Below are 12,715 nucleotides of genomic sequence, written 5' to 3'. Positions count from 1 at the left end.
AGTCCCGCCGTTTCACTCTGTCCCTCTGTCGTCCCGCCATGCTAAGATTTTGTAGCCAGGCCACACCACTTGCTGGCTTTGACGTATGCTTAGAATGGTGTGGGGTTCTCACCACTGTTTTTTTCACTTCCTGACAAATTCCTACTCAGCCTTCAAGACCCAGGTGTCAGTGAGTACTTTCCTGATCCCTAGCCTAGACCAAGTGAGTTCTTCTTTCTTTGAAGGCATAGCTATTTGTATGTTATCTAGTTACTTTATATTTTATTTATTGTAATTATTATTATTGTAATTATCTGTCATACCAGTATCTTCAAATAGATTATTCATTCCTTAAAAAGTTCACGTTTGCCTTACTGATGTAAGGGATTAAATACAGGAATTTAGCCTCAACGTTAATATTTATATTAATAATATTGTTGAATAAATAATTAAGAAAATGATCTGAAATACCCAAGTTCCTGAATTGGAACATCCAGCAAATTTAAGTTAGTAATATAAGTGGAACTAAAACCTTAGAATACCTAGAGATTTAAGGATTAGTCTTACTGGATAAGTGAGAGTTCACCACGAAACACTTTGTTTCTTTGATGGTTTTGAATTCTCTTGAAGGGTTTCACCTGCTCGGCTATGCCTTGCTGTCCTGGTAAAATCAAGGGTAAGTAATCGCCCATCTTCCTTTGATGACTCAGCATCTTTCAATGCCCAGGTCTGTTATTTGGGAGATGATTTCTCGCTCTCCAATTCAGTTCGTAATGATGTGGAAATTGTGCTGAAAGTATACTCACCCTAGAGCTTTTTGAGAAATGCCTGTTAGGGATTGGTGTTAGGTCCCCGACATCGTTTGTCTGGTGGCCGTGTGTCTGCCCATCGGAGAGCAACCTCGAACTCTCCTTAAACAGGGCTGCCCACTTAACAAAGCCTTTCAGCCCCTTAGCGAACCAGTAATGTTTCAGAGAGATGGTTTTCAGGTTCTCCTCTGGATGCACCAAAGGAATCGTGTGATGCTGTGCACATCCCTGTCCCCCTGGCTGGACTCTCGCCTCACTGGATATGAATCCTGGTTCAGAACCTGCACCAGGGAGATTTGCTGGAGGACTTTACAGGTGGCGTGCGCCACTGCTGAGACCCCGGGGCACAAAGCGCCACCTCTAGACACGTGACAGCAGCTACGTGTCCTGCTGCGGTGCTGGCGTCCCACCGTGCACGCATCCACTCAGCTGTCCTGTGCTTTCAAAGGGTCCCTGACCCCTCCCTGCCCCTCGGGAGCACCGCCCGGCAGGAGCGGGGCAGCTGCTGGCGCCTGGCATGTCCATGTCATGGACCTGAGATTTCAACTGCTGGCGTTTCAGCCAGTGTTTCAATTTGTAAGTTTATTTTCATTCATTCCACTCATTTCCAAGCGAGGGTTCAAGCCTCAAAATTTGTCTTCTGTTTGATATTTTTAAATCAGTTTTAACTTTTGTTATCCCAGGCATATAAATATTCTGCAATTTTAACAGAGGAGTTTAACTTAGGTATTTAGGAAGATGTTCAAAATAAAGATGGTGGAATTCACCGGCTCAGAAGAAAATAAACCATTGTTTTCCACCTTGACCAGTAGTCTCCCCACCCCGACCCTGCCTCTGTCCCGTCCTCACTGCAGAGAAGGCCGAGTGCCGGGCGGGCCAGCCTTAGACCAGGACAGCACCCAGCGCCCCCCGAGTCAGCCTGGTGGACCCCGGGAAGGACAGGCCTGCAACCACTGCTCACTCGAACTTTCACGGACTCGAGTCAGCGTTGACTCTGCTTGTCTTAGAGCTCAGTGGTCAGGTCCTCACTGCCGGACCTTCCTCGGCACCTGCCGCCCACACCTGGGCGCCGGCGCCCCGCGTTCTCGCTCTCCAGCCTCAGGGTGTCTGCTGTCGTCAGAGCCCATCCTCGGGGGCAGGTCCCAGCCACGGGACGCTCAGGGCGCCCTCTCGCACGGCAGCCTAACGGGAAGGCAGCAGCCGCGTGCCCAGAGCGGATGACTGGGGTAGTACGTGGAGGGGAAGCGCGCGTCGTTCTGCGTGTGCCGCCGCTGCCGCCGCTCGGCCGTGAGCAGATGCGGGGCCTCCGGCAGCCCTGCCGATGGCTAAAGTACTAACAGTGCGCTCTGCCCGGCTGCAGGGCCTGCGTACTGTAAATTTGATTTTAACGGTGCCTCTGTGCTGTGACCGAGGAGTGGTTTGCTTTTTACCTTCATACAAAAGTGTCTACGATGGAGACAGACGTCAGCCACCTCTCATTTCCTCAGCAAAGATAGGAAGATACTATGAAACACGGGAAATCTGAACCTGCCTCCAAAAGGGAATGTGATTTTTTTATAGGGTTTGCCAGAGAAACAAAGGAGGCCAGTTTAATCTGCTGTTGGCCTGTGAAGTCAGCCTTGTTAGCGGAGGCCCACTAACGGCTTGGCTGGGCTTCTTAGTTGCATAATTTTACCTCTTAAGTGCGCGTAACAGTTACAACTTTTGAAGACTAGGCCTTGTCTCCTAATATTGCGTTATCTGTGTGGGGAGTTTTATAAGCGGTCAGAGGACATTTAGGAAAAGATCGTCAGGCTTCCTAATTTTCTGATTCCGTAACTCCAAAAAGAATGTCAGTGCTAGTCTAAGTTAACATCTTTAAGTCAAACGGAGGCAGTCTTGCAGTAAACAGACAGGGCTGCTGTTTATTTGGAGTCTTCGAAGGCCTTCAGAAATGCTGCTGGCCTAAAATTCCACTGCTTGTTCAAGCCCCCAAGCTTCCCAAATGCAAGCGTGTGGGGCGCAGTTTACCTGTCATCAGCTGGCACCAGGAGCACGAGACATGTGAGGTCGGAGGCACAGGGTGAGAACAACGTGCTGGGGAAGCCCACGAGTGTCTCGGATGGGCTCCCCCATGGTGGCCAGGGCCCACCGTGACCCCCAGAATGAATGCAGGATGCCAGGTGCACCGACACACACAGCCCCCGCCCTCCCCAGCTTGTTCAAGGCATCTGAGCGCTTTCTGCTAGTAAACCAACTGGCTGTTTTAAGAAGTGCTCTTTGTGGGTAAATGACGAGATCAGGGCACCTTACCTTCTAACTTTAGTCCTGTTTTGTCACATTCGTGAAGCATGATGACACTATTTCTGTCACGAGTCAAGTTTCCGAAGTTCTGTGGTCACATCCTGATAGACAGGCCTCGGCAGGGGCAGAGAAACAGTTCACGTGCCGCCCCCGCGGCACCGTCCCCAGGAGCCCGTCAAGGTGACCTTAAAGGCCCCATCTTCCTGAGTGAGATTTGTGTGTGTGATTCCCATTAGATCTTCATGCAGGGGAGTGATAATATATACCCAAGGGTCTGATATAATACAGAATTTCTTAGGGTTTGTGACTTTAAAAGTAAAATATTGTCTTTTACTCTTTGTCACTCTTCAGTGCCCATGGAAATACCGAGGCCCGTGGAGACCCTCCACGCAAAGTTAGAAACCTGGCCGGTTCTGCATTTCCAACTTGACATTAAGTTTATTCTTGGTTTTTCCTGGATATCTTAGAATTTCTTTCAAGGGTCTTATCTGGTTATCTTTGATCGCTACCAGTCCTAAGTGTACTACTAGTGATAATTGAGGGAAAAAGGACTAAGGCTTTTGTTACCTAAATCTGGGTCCTGCCTTATGTACATCTTCCTTCAGTAAAAATCGCACGGGGTGTCTTATAAAACTGTATGTTTGAACCTATGTGAAAGCTTCTCAGAAATGATGTGGACTTCAGGTAATTTTTCACAGAAAAATAATTTTCCTCATCTCTTCTTATAACATAATGGCTTTCATGAAATTAAGGACAGAGCAATGACTTTTACTATAACTCTCTAACACAGACCGTTGTGCTTATTTGTGGCATAAAGCAGATACTTACCAAAATTATTTATCGGGTTGTCGTGTATTTAACACATCCTTAGGCCAGTGCACAGCAGTGTAGGTTTCAGAATGACCAGCACAGGCCTGTGCTCTGAAATAAGTCTCACTGGTATAGCCATCACATTTAACAAGCATGCCAAAATCGGAAGATAATTTTAATTTTGTGTCTCCAGTAACTTCAATATTTCTTATTTGTGTGTGAATTTTATTAACATTGACCAAAATGCATTTCTAACCCTTGAAAATAATAGACATAAGGTACTGACCGTCCTTTGTTATCTCTCAAAAAAAAAAGAAAAAGATGGTGAAATTGTCATTTTGGTCCACAGCCCACTACGATCCTGGACCACACTGGCTGTGATCGTCTTTCCTGAACGACTCGGTCGGGGTTTTCTGCAGGCATGCCAGGGTGCAGAGCATTCTGTGTGGGGAGAATCGGGCACTTCTTCAAGCCTGGGCTGCAGGGGGCGCTCGTGGGGGGCTTCCTGCAGGAATACCGGTTATTATTATTGTCCAAAAAATGAATACATTATAGAGCAGTTATTGATATCAATTTGACTGGCTATACTATTGGTGACTGCCATTATAAGAATAATTTATTCCCTGCTTTGAAATTTCTAAAAGGTTATATTTCATTGAATTTTGTCATTTTTCCTGCTTTCACTTGAGAAACTTAGAAGCTTTTGTGACGTTAAAATACGGCTCTAATTTATTAGCCTAATCTGTTAATATTGTTTCATTTTAATAGACATTAAGTGTGATTTTGTAACATTCTTGTTAAAATTACATCTTAAAACTGAAGTTGAGGAAAATTGTATGTGGCTTAAGAATCACAGTGTCATGTGTGCCCCAAATTTTTATATAAAAGGCATTACTTTTTTACTTGCATCATATTCGAGGTGCTTTAATTATGACGGTGAGGCAGCCTAACGTTTTCAAGCTTAGGACGCTCCCTAAATATAAAATCTAAAACACACACGGTGTCTGAGACGTAACCTAGCAGTGTATAAACATGTAATACCGTTTCAGGAGTAGCTTAGAAATGTAAAATAAATGCTGGCTGGTGGCAGCAAAGTGGCTCACATCGGATATTAGCACAGGCTTCCCTGGCGCGGTCGACATTTCAGCCACACAAGTCCTTTTAATGCCATCTTTATCTGCTAGGCGATGCATGAAATCTACTTTCGGTTTTAGAACTGCTCATGACCTTTGACCCCTTTAGTGGAGACACAGTGTGACCTTTCTATTGTCATCAGCTTTCATTCTCCTGAAAACTCTATGAATTTTTATTACAAGTTTTTTTTTAAGCCAAGCTGAGTCTTCAACAAATTACTTGACACAGATGAGATGAAGCCGTTGAGGTGGGTGAGTGGAGGTGTGCAGCCCGCGTGTGCGCCGCTGAGGAGCCCGGCCTCTGTCCTGCGGTGTCATACACCAGTGACTGCTGAGCCTCCTATTGGGCAAATACATCATTTTATGGAACATTGATTGTTCTATAAACCCAATGGAGTATTATGCTCCATGATCAAACCATTTAGATTGTGTATAGAGCACAGAAAATGCCATATTCAGGATGGTGCTAAAAGTGCCATTTGTGTATTTTATGGATGTCATTACAGGGGAAACTTCTCTCTGTAGGCCCTGTTTACTGCAAAATTTTTTAGTCTGTAATGACATTTTTCATTCACAACGTATGCCTTCAAGAGAGGGGGCCTTGTTTTATTTGTTTCATTTGAGTTTACTGCACAAATTCTGTTCATTTTAATTAAATGTAAGCTTAACAAAAGCATAAGGTATTTATTCTGTGAGAAAAAATGATGACAGTAACGAAAGAATAACACACACACACAAAAAGGAAGTAGTCAGGTACTAAACCCTATTTGTAGCTTCCCAGCAGCTCGGCAGACAGCAGAACAGAGCCATTAGCGCGGTTCGGGGGAGCGCGAGTCTGCAGCTTAACCCCTCCGCTCCTGCGTGACGGAGCTTGTGTTTTCAGCTCTGGAGATGTTCTCTTCAAAGGGGACAGGTGAGAAGGAACTGAGCTCCACAATAATCTTGTGGAGAAGTGAGCCTAATTAGAAAGCACCGCCCTGAAAACAGGTCCTCAAACCGCGCCTCCCCCCCCCCCCCCGAAAAGAACTCTTCATTTCAACTGAGTTGTAAACTTTCAATGCGTTGAGCTATGGGAAGGCAGTAAAATACCTCTGTACTCATGAAAGAAAGCAAACAAGCAGTGAGTTGGGATTTCATACACAGGCATACGGCTGCATTTTACCTGCATTTGCACCTTCTACACAAAGCTACTTATTGTCCTATTGGAAACAGATCCAAAAAAGACTGATTTAGACACATTATTTGATTAGCTACTATTAGCATACTGAAATCCCACGTTGTCTTTGAAAACTGTCAAGTGCAATGTAAATAACATGTTGATTATCGTGCTTCATTAAAGATTTTGGAGCAGTAACAGTGACTCAGCAGTTAAGGATAAAATCTGTACAAACTTGCTGTGTTCCAGGTATTGTATCCATTTGGCCATTTGCATTAGTGAGCATTACAGTTCATATTTACTAGAAAGATCTCAAAAATTGAAGTTGATGTGCCCAGTAAATTCTTGGTCATAGCCCGGTCAGAATGTAAAGTTACAGAAGAGATTCACATTAGTTTAAATGACACTTGAACTTCTACATAGCTCAACATTAATTCATTATGGGCAAAATGGAAGAGTCTTCAGTGGGTGAATCTTTTTCAATCTGATTGAGGCTGTTACATTTTATAGGTGCTATTTTTCAAAGCAGTACTGACAGCACTCGAAGTTATTAAATTGCTGAATCAAAGATAGACCTGCACTCACATTTATGAACCGCGATGGGCTCACTGGGCTCGGGCTGAGCCGAGGTGAAGATGTTGTCGATGAGCTTTGTCACACCCCATAGCGGCAGCAGTATTTACCCACGTAGTTCGCTTAATGGTCTGGAAGTGGCTTAACCCACCTCCGGATTCAAATACAGTCAGTAAGTAGTTCAGAATGGCATAATTATCAGTGCTGCACGGGATTCAGAGGATAATTCTACAGCCAAGAGGTTTCGCGTCCAGTTGCAGACTGAAGAAGGGAATTGCCTGGACTCAAGCCTGTAGCGTTTCCCTCAGAGAATACCAAAAAGCAGGGTATTTGTTCTCTCCCAGCTACAGTAGTTCCTCCTCTTTTATTGTAAGGGCAGTGATCCGTTAGGGATGGGGGAGGGTGATTTGAAGGCTGCCTTCTTTATGTTTTGTATCCATGTTTCTTTTTTTCTCCCAAACTCTAAACTGAGAATGACTTTGGATTTAGAGAATGGGCAGAAACGAACTGGATCAGGTTCAGAGTGTAACAAAGGCACGGGGAATGTTCCATCCACGGCAGAAACATAGAGGGAAGGGGAGGAGTTGCAGGCGTAGCAGAGGAAGACGTTGGCAAGTATGGTAGGCAGGAGCTCTTGGGGTCCCAGCAGGTGGCAACTTGAGCAGAGATGGCGACATCCACCAGGGGAGACCCAGGCCTATGTGGAGGGGTGAACTCAGAGCCCGTGGAGTGCCTCACCCCATCGGGCAGGGCTTCTGCTCCTACGCTGAGCCCCGTTCTGAGCTCTTTGACGAGAGAGGGTTCAGAAAACGCCCACACGATTAGGTTAAAGCATACGGACCACAGGTGATTCAGCCCTTTTCTTCTAGGGTCTGAGTGGTTTAACCTGATCTCATGCTTATCTTCTGAACTCTGACCCTCCTGAGGGTCCCATGGTGAAGGGTGTGTTTTCCTTTTGTAAAGCAGAGGGTCACGGGGAGGTGGAGGGGATATCTCTAAGGCAGGCACATCCCTGGGCAGGTGAGTTTAGACACACTGGGCTGAGTCCCTAAAACTCTTCATCCGCTCACATAACCTTGGGCCAGTCTGCAGAGCCCCTGGGGTAGGATTCCCAGTGTGGGGACTGCTGCCCTGTGCCATCGACCGCCTGGCACCCTGCAGTGGGTGCTCGGTGGCTGCTTGCCACTGAACACCTCAGTCAGAGCTGGCTGGGAGCCTGCTTGCGTGGTCCCCATTGTCCCCCCCTTTCCTAGGAGGGTAAACAAGAGAAAGCCATAGTCAGGGAGATCATTTAGCTGGAATCGTCGACATCTGGGACTGTCCTCTGGGAAGGTTTGAACAGCTTTTAAGATGTGATGGTAGGGACTTCCCTGGCGATCCAGTGGTTAAGACTCCGAGCTTCCACTGCAGGGCGCATGGGTTCGATCCCTGGATGGGGAACTAAGATCACACATGCTGCAGCCAAAAAAAAAAAAGATGGTTTATGTTGGCCTGGTTGGTGAGGGCACAGCTGGGCCTGGTTCACCCGCCGCTGTCCGCCCAGCCCGGAGCAGCGTCTGCTGGGCCCAGTGTTCCGCATTCTCTGAATGAGCAAACAGGATTTTCTGCTCCTGGAGGTGGTCCCATTGACCCACAGGTCTTTTCCTGACCACAGAGTCTATGGTTCCATGAGCTTTCTAAGATTCACACTATAGAGAGCTCTCTGAGAAAGAATAAATGTTAATCGTTCCTAATCTTTGCTTACAAAAATGGATTACTTATACATTTCACTTCCTCACTGGGAATCAGAGCTTCGAGGCTGAAAGTACATGGTGGACAGAAAATCAGTCCCGAGGACGCACCCCAAGCTTTGCCCCCGCTGACCCCGCAGCACAGGGCCCTGGGAGACCCCGTGGCTCCCTCACCCTGACCGAGTGGGAGGCTCCCTCTGGCCTCAAGAGTTAAGGGGGATGCAGTGGCTTGATTTCCTGAGACTTCTGACCGGTGAACCTGTGGACACAGAACATGAAACGTCCCAGCACACACAGAATGGGCCGGGAGTTTGCATTTTTATAACTTCACACATGATTCGCAATCTGGGACCACTGGCTACAGTCTGGATGAGAGCCCGCTGTGTCCTCTGGGTAAATATGATTTAACAGCTTCTGTGGTTCCTGCCTGAGATGCTGTACCCGCTGAAAGGCAGGCCTTGTCTGGGTCTTTGCTTAAAGTGGACTCTGTATTGAAAGAAATGCTTTCTTACAGACTGGCACCAACACAGTAAGCAAAATCGTTGTCTTGTGTTTAAGGGATGTTAGCAATAATAATCTAATAATTCTTAATCCTTTTTTCTCCTTTGGTAAGGGTAAGGTGTGCTTTTTTTAAAAAAAGGACCTACATGAGGGAGAGTAAAGTGGAATGTTTTTAAAAAGCGGTTGCCATTGAGATAAAGAAATACTATAGATCATTTAGAGATCATTCTCTTACTTAGGAGGGAAGGAGGCGGTAATAAGAAACTGATAGAAAATTAAGGACTTAAGGGAGAAAATAGGAACTCTGTTTAAACTCTGTCTTTTTTATGAAAACAAAGACAACAGTTTTCACTCATACTTTCCCCGTTGAGTTATAAACAAGCATCGCCTGTGTCACAGGTGGCACTGGGGGCCAGGTGTGCACACACCCTGCCGTCCTCAGCACCCGCCCCTGCCTCTCACCCTCCCCGCATCCTTCCTCTTCCACCCTGGGTTCTGCGGCCAGAGCCTCCTTTTTGTAACGGGAGACCAGCTCAGGGCTGCAGCCCCGGGATCTGTAAGATGGGCTTGAAACTCTCAGTCTGGCGGCAGCCGCAGGCCTCTCAGGGCTGCTCTGCCTTCCTGTAGATGTCCAGACTACAGATGCAGACTGAGAGGGACAGTTGCTGTCTGATGGGACCGACCGTCGGGCTGAGGCCAGCAGCCTGCAGGCGCTCTCTCCCCAGTCCTGCCCTCCTCTGGGCTCTCCTGACCCCTGCATTTTGCATATGCCCTTGTCCCAAGGGCTTATCTCTGCATTTTCTGAAACAGTCACAGTGTTTTCACTAAGAGGAATTTGGGGCTAGTATTTATGATAATAAATGCTGTACCCTCTGTCACAGTTCTAAAACAGATGCCCTCGTTTTACTTTCCTGCTTAAAAACATTCAACAGGTGTCTTCTCTCCACAGACTGTGGTCCAGATGCCTTAGTGCCTCCTGTCAGAAGAGGCCCGGAGAGCCTGGCGGGGGCCGAGCTATCTAATCCCCTAAAAGCCAGCCCAGCCCAACCCCCCGGCCCCCCAGACTCACCTCTGCTTGGCCCTGGGCTGCTCTGTCTCCAGGCTCTTCCCCTTCCCAGCCCCAAGGGAGAGCTTGAATATTCCTTTCCCTCCGGCTGGCTGTGAGCCTGAGAGTGTTTATTCTCTGCTGTAGTGCTTCTCACCTTACACGATATTTAAGTCATTCAACAAACGCATCTTTGCTGAATGGTGGCTGCATGCCAGGCGCTTGGCCAAACCTCACAGCGACAGAGTGGCATCCGCTCTCGTGGCTGTCGCGGCCGCGCACTCAGTTCTGGCCTGTCCGCCGCCCCTGAGCCCCGGCGGCAGAGCCCCTGCATCTGGGCTGGGCGCCCGGGGCTCCGCCCACAGGCCTCCCGGGGGACCACGCCTGGCGGGCCAGCCGCCTTTGCCCCCAGCCTAGCGCCCGACACAGAAGGTGAAACTCGTAGAGCTGTGTTTATCCAGGGCTTATTTATAAATTTAATATGCAGAGCTTTCATTCTTTTTGTCGAATAAACAAATATACTGTAGCTAATATTTGGACATTAAAAACAAGATGTTTCCTTTGGGTTAGGAGATACTGCTACTGACTGTTGCTGGTCTGCACGCACCACCACCGACGGAGTATCTTGTTAGAAATGGCCGTAATTGAGAGGGCTCGACCGTATCCCTTCCCCAGGAGCTGAAAAGCGAAGGGAGGCCGCTGAGATTGTATCAGGACGGTAGACAGGGGTGTGGGCATCGCTCACTCACATCACAGGCGTCCCCTGAGTCCGCTCCTAGCCGGGGGGCACCCGTGTGAGAGTCCTCCGAGCGCCCAGCGCCGGCCCGAGGCCCTGAGGCTGGGAGCCGGCTGCTCTGAGCAGCGGAGGTTCTAAAGCGTCTACGGAAGAACTGTCTTACTTTTAAGGCTGAAAGTCATTTTTCTGGGCTCTAACTGGTCCCTGTCTCCCCTAGGCATTGTGTCCAAGTCCTACGAATGCCGTCTGAAGGGCCAGGGGGCCACGTTCGTGGAGACGGACAGCCCCTTCACGGCGGCCGCGCTGGCGGAGGAGTCTCCGGTCAAGGACAGGCCCCTGCGGGGCAGCAGGCGGCCGGCGGCGCCGCCCGAGCCGGTGCAGCAGCTCATCATCATCCAGGGCTACGACGGGGACTTCGCCCTGGACGCCTCCGTGGAGGAGACGGCCGCGGCCACGCTGCAGACGCTGGCGCTGGCCGGTCAGGTGGCCCGGGTGGTGCACATCACGGAGGACGGGCAGGTCATCGCCGCGGGGCAGAGCGGGGCGCACGTGGGCGGCGTGGCGCCCGGGCCGGGGGTGCCGGAGCAGCTGGCAGACGGAGCCACGCAGGTGGTGGTCGTGGGGGCCCCGATGGAAGGCCACGGCCTGGACGAGCCCCTCAGCCCCAGCGGGGCCGCGATTCAGCAGGTGACCAAGCAGGGGATTCTAGACCTGGCAGAGGCCGGCATCCCCCCGCCGGACACGGCCTCGGCCTTGGACGCCCTGCTGTGCGCGGTCACCGAGCTGGGAGGGGCGGAGGGCCGGGCCGCGGCCGAGGAGAAGGGCAGGGCCGGCCCCAGAGACGTGCTGGTCCCGTTGCCAGGGCAGGCGGCGGATCCCGCCGCAGCTCCGGACGAGGCCCGCGAGATCCACGTGTGCCACGACGTGCAGGACGGCAGCACCGCCCTGGAGCCCGCGGGGGCGCTGAGCCGGGCGGTCCGGCCCGCGGCCCTGATCGCGTCGCAAGAGCGCGCCCAGCTGGCCTTCAGGAAGGTGGTGCAGGGCGTGCTGCAGTTCACAGTCTGCGACCCGGCCGCGGCCGGCCAGTTCATGAAGGACGGTGTCACGCAGGTCATCGTGAACGAGGAGGGCACCGTGCACATGCTGGCCCGGGAGGGCTCTCAGATCATCATGCAGGAGGCCCAGGCCCACGGCCAGCGCGTGGACCTGGCCGAGTCGGACGGCGAGATCTCACAGATCATCGTCACCGAGGAGCTGGTCCAGGCCATGGTCCAGGAGTCCAGCGGCGGCTTTCCCGAGGGGGCGACTCATTACATCGTGACAGAACTGCCCCCGGGGGCGCAGGACGAGACGGGCGTGTACTCGCACACTGTGATAGAGACGGCCGGCTCTCAGGAGATCCTGCAGGCCGGGGCCGCGCTCAGCGCCGAGGCCGTGGTCCCCGGCGAAACGGAACAGCTGACGAGCATGGTCATATACACCCAGGAGGGCTCCCCGGCGGCCGCGGTCATCCAGAGCCAAAGAGAGAGCAGCGAACTCCACGAGGCCTGAGCCCGGAGCCTTGCCCCACCCCCGGCGCGGGGCAGACGCGGAGCGACCAGCACCCAAGGCGCGTGCTCCCTGCGCTCCGTTTGCAAAGCCTTCGCGACAGTGACTGCGGCTGCCGGGGAGCGCGCACAGGCTCTGGGCCGGGTGACGTCCCTGCCGACCGCGCGCACGGGGCACGAGGACGCGCAGGGCAGGAGCCCGGCGCGTGTGGGGCGGGGCCGCCGGAGGCAGGTCTGCCTACTGTTCGGTTCTTCTGTCGATGCTCTTCCCTCGGTTCTGTCCGCTGTGCTGACGAGCAGCTAAGTGTTCTTCTCTTTCGTTCCCCCCACAAATGTTTTCCCGTTTCAGTTGTGGAAGGACTGTGCCCCAGCAGTGGCAGAGTGACAAGTGTGTCTCATGGCTTGAGACTCGG

General features: G+C 50.8%; 1 protein-coding gene across 2 annotated transcripts in view; it reads left to right on the top strand.

Moving 5' to 3' along the window:
* ZNF407 (zinc finger protein 407) overlaps nt 1–12,380 on the top strand; it is a 415,743-nt gene extending 403,363 nt beyond the window's left edge. For both annotated transcript variants that reach the window (XM_061169918.1, XM_061169917.1), the window contains one exon: nt 10,973–12,380. In XM_061169918.1, coding sequence (XP_061025901.1) covers nt 10,973–12,306 — 1,334 coding nt within the window. In that variant the 3' untranslated portion in view covers nt 12,307–12,380. The remainder of the gene's footprint in view (nt 1–10,972) is intronic.
* The last annotated feature ends 335 nt before the right edge of the window (nt 12,381–12,715 follow it).

This window comes from Eubalaena glacialis, chromosome 15 (assembly GCF_028564815.1).
Source record: "Eubalaena glacialis isolate mEubGla1 chromosome 15, mEubGla1.1.hap2.+ XY, whole genome shotgun sequence".
Classification (NCBI taxonomy): domain Eukaryota; kingdom Metazoa; phylum Chordata; class Mammalia; order Artiodactyla; family Balaenidae; genus Eubalaena; species Eubalaena glacialis.
Note: the sequence above shows the minus strand (reverse complement) of the source record. Positions and strands in the feature narration are given on the sequence as shown.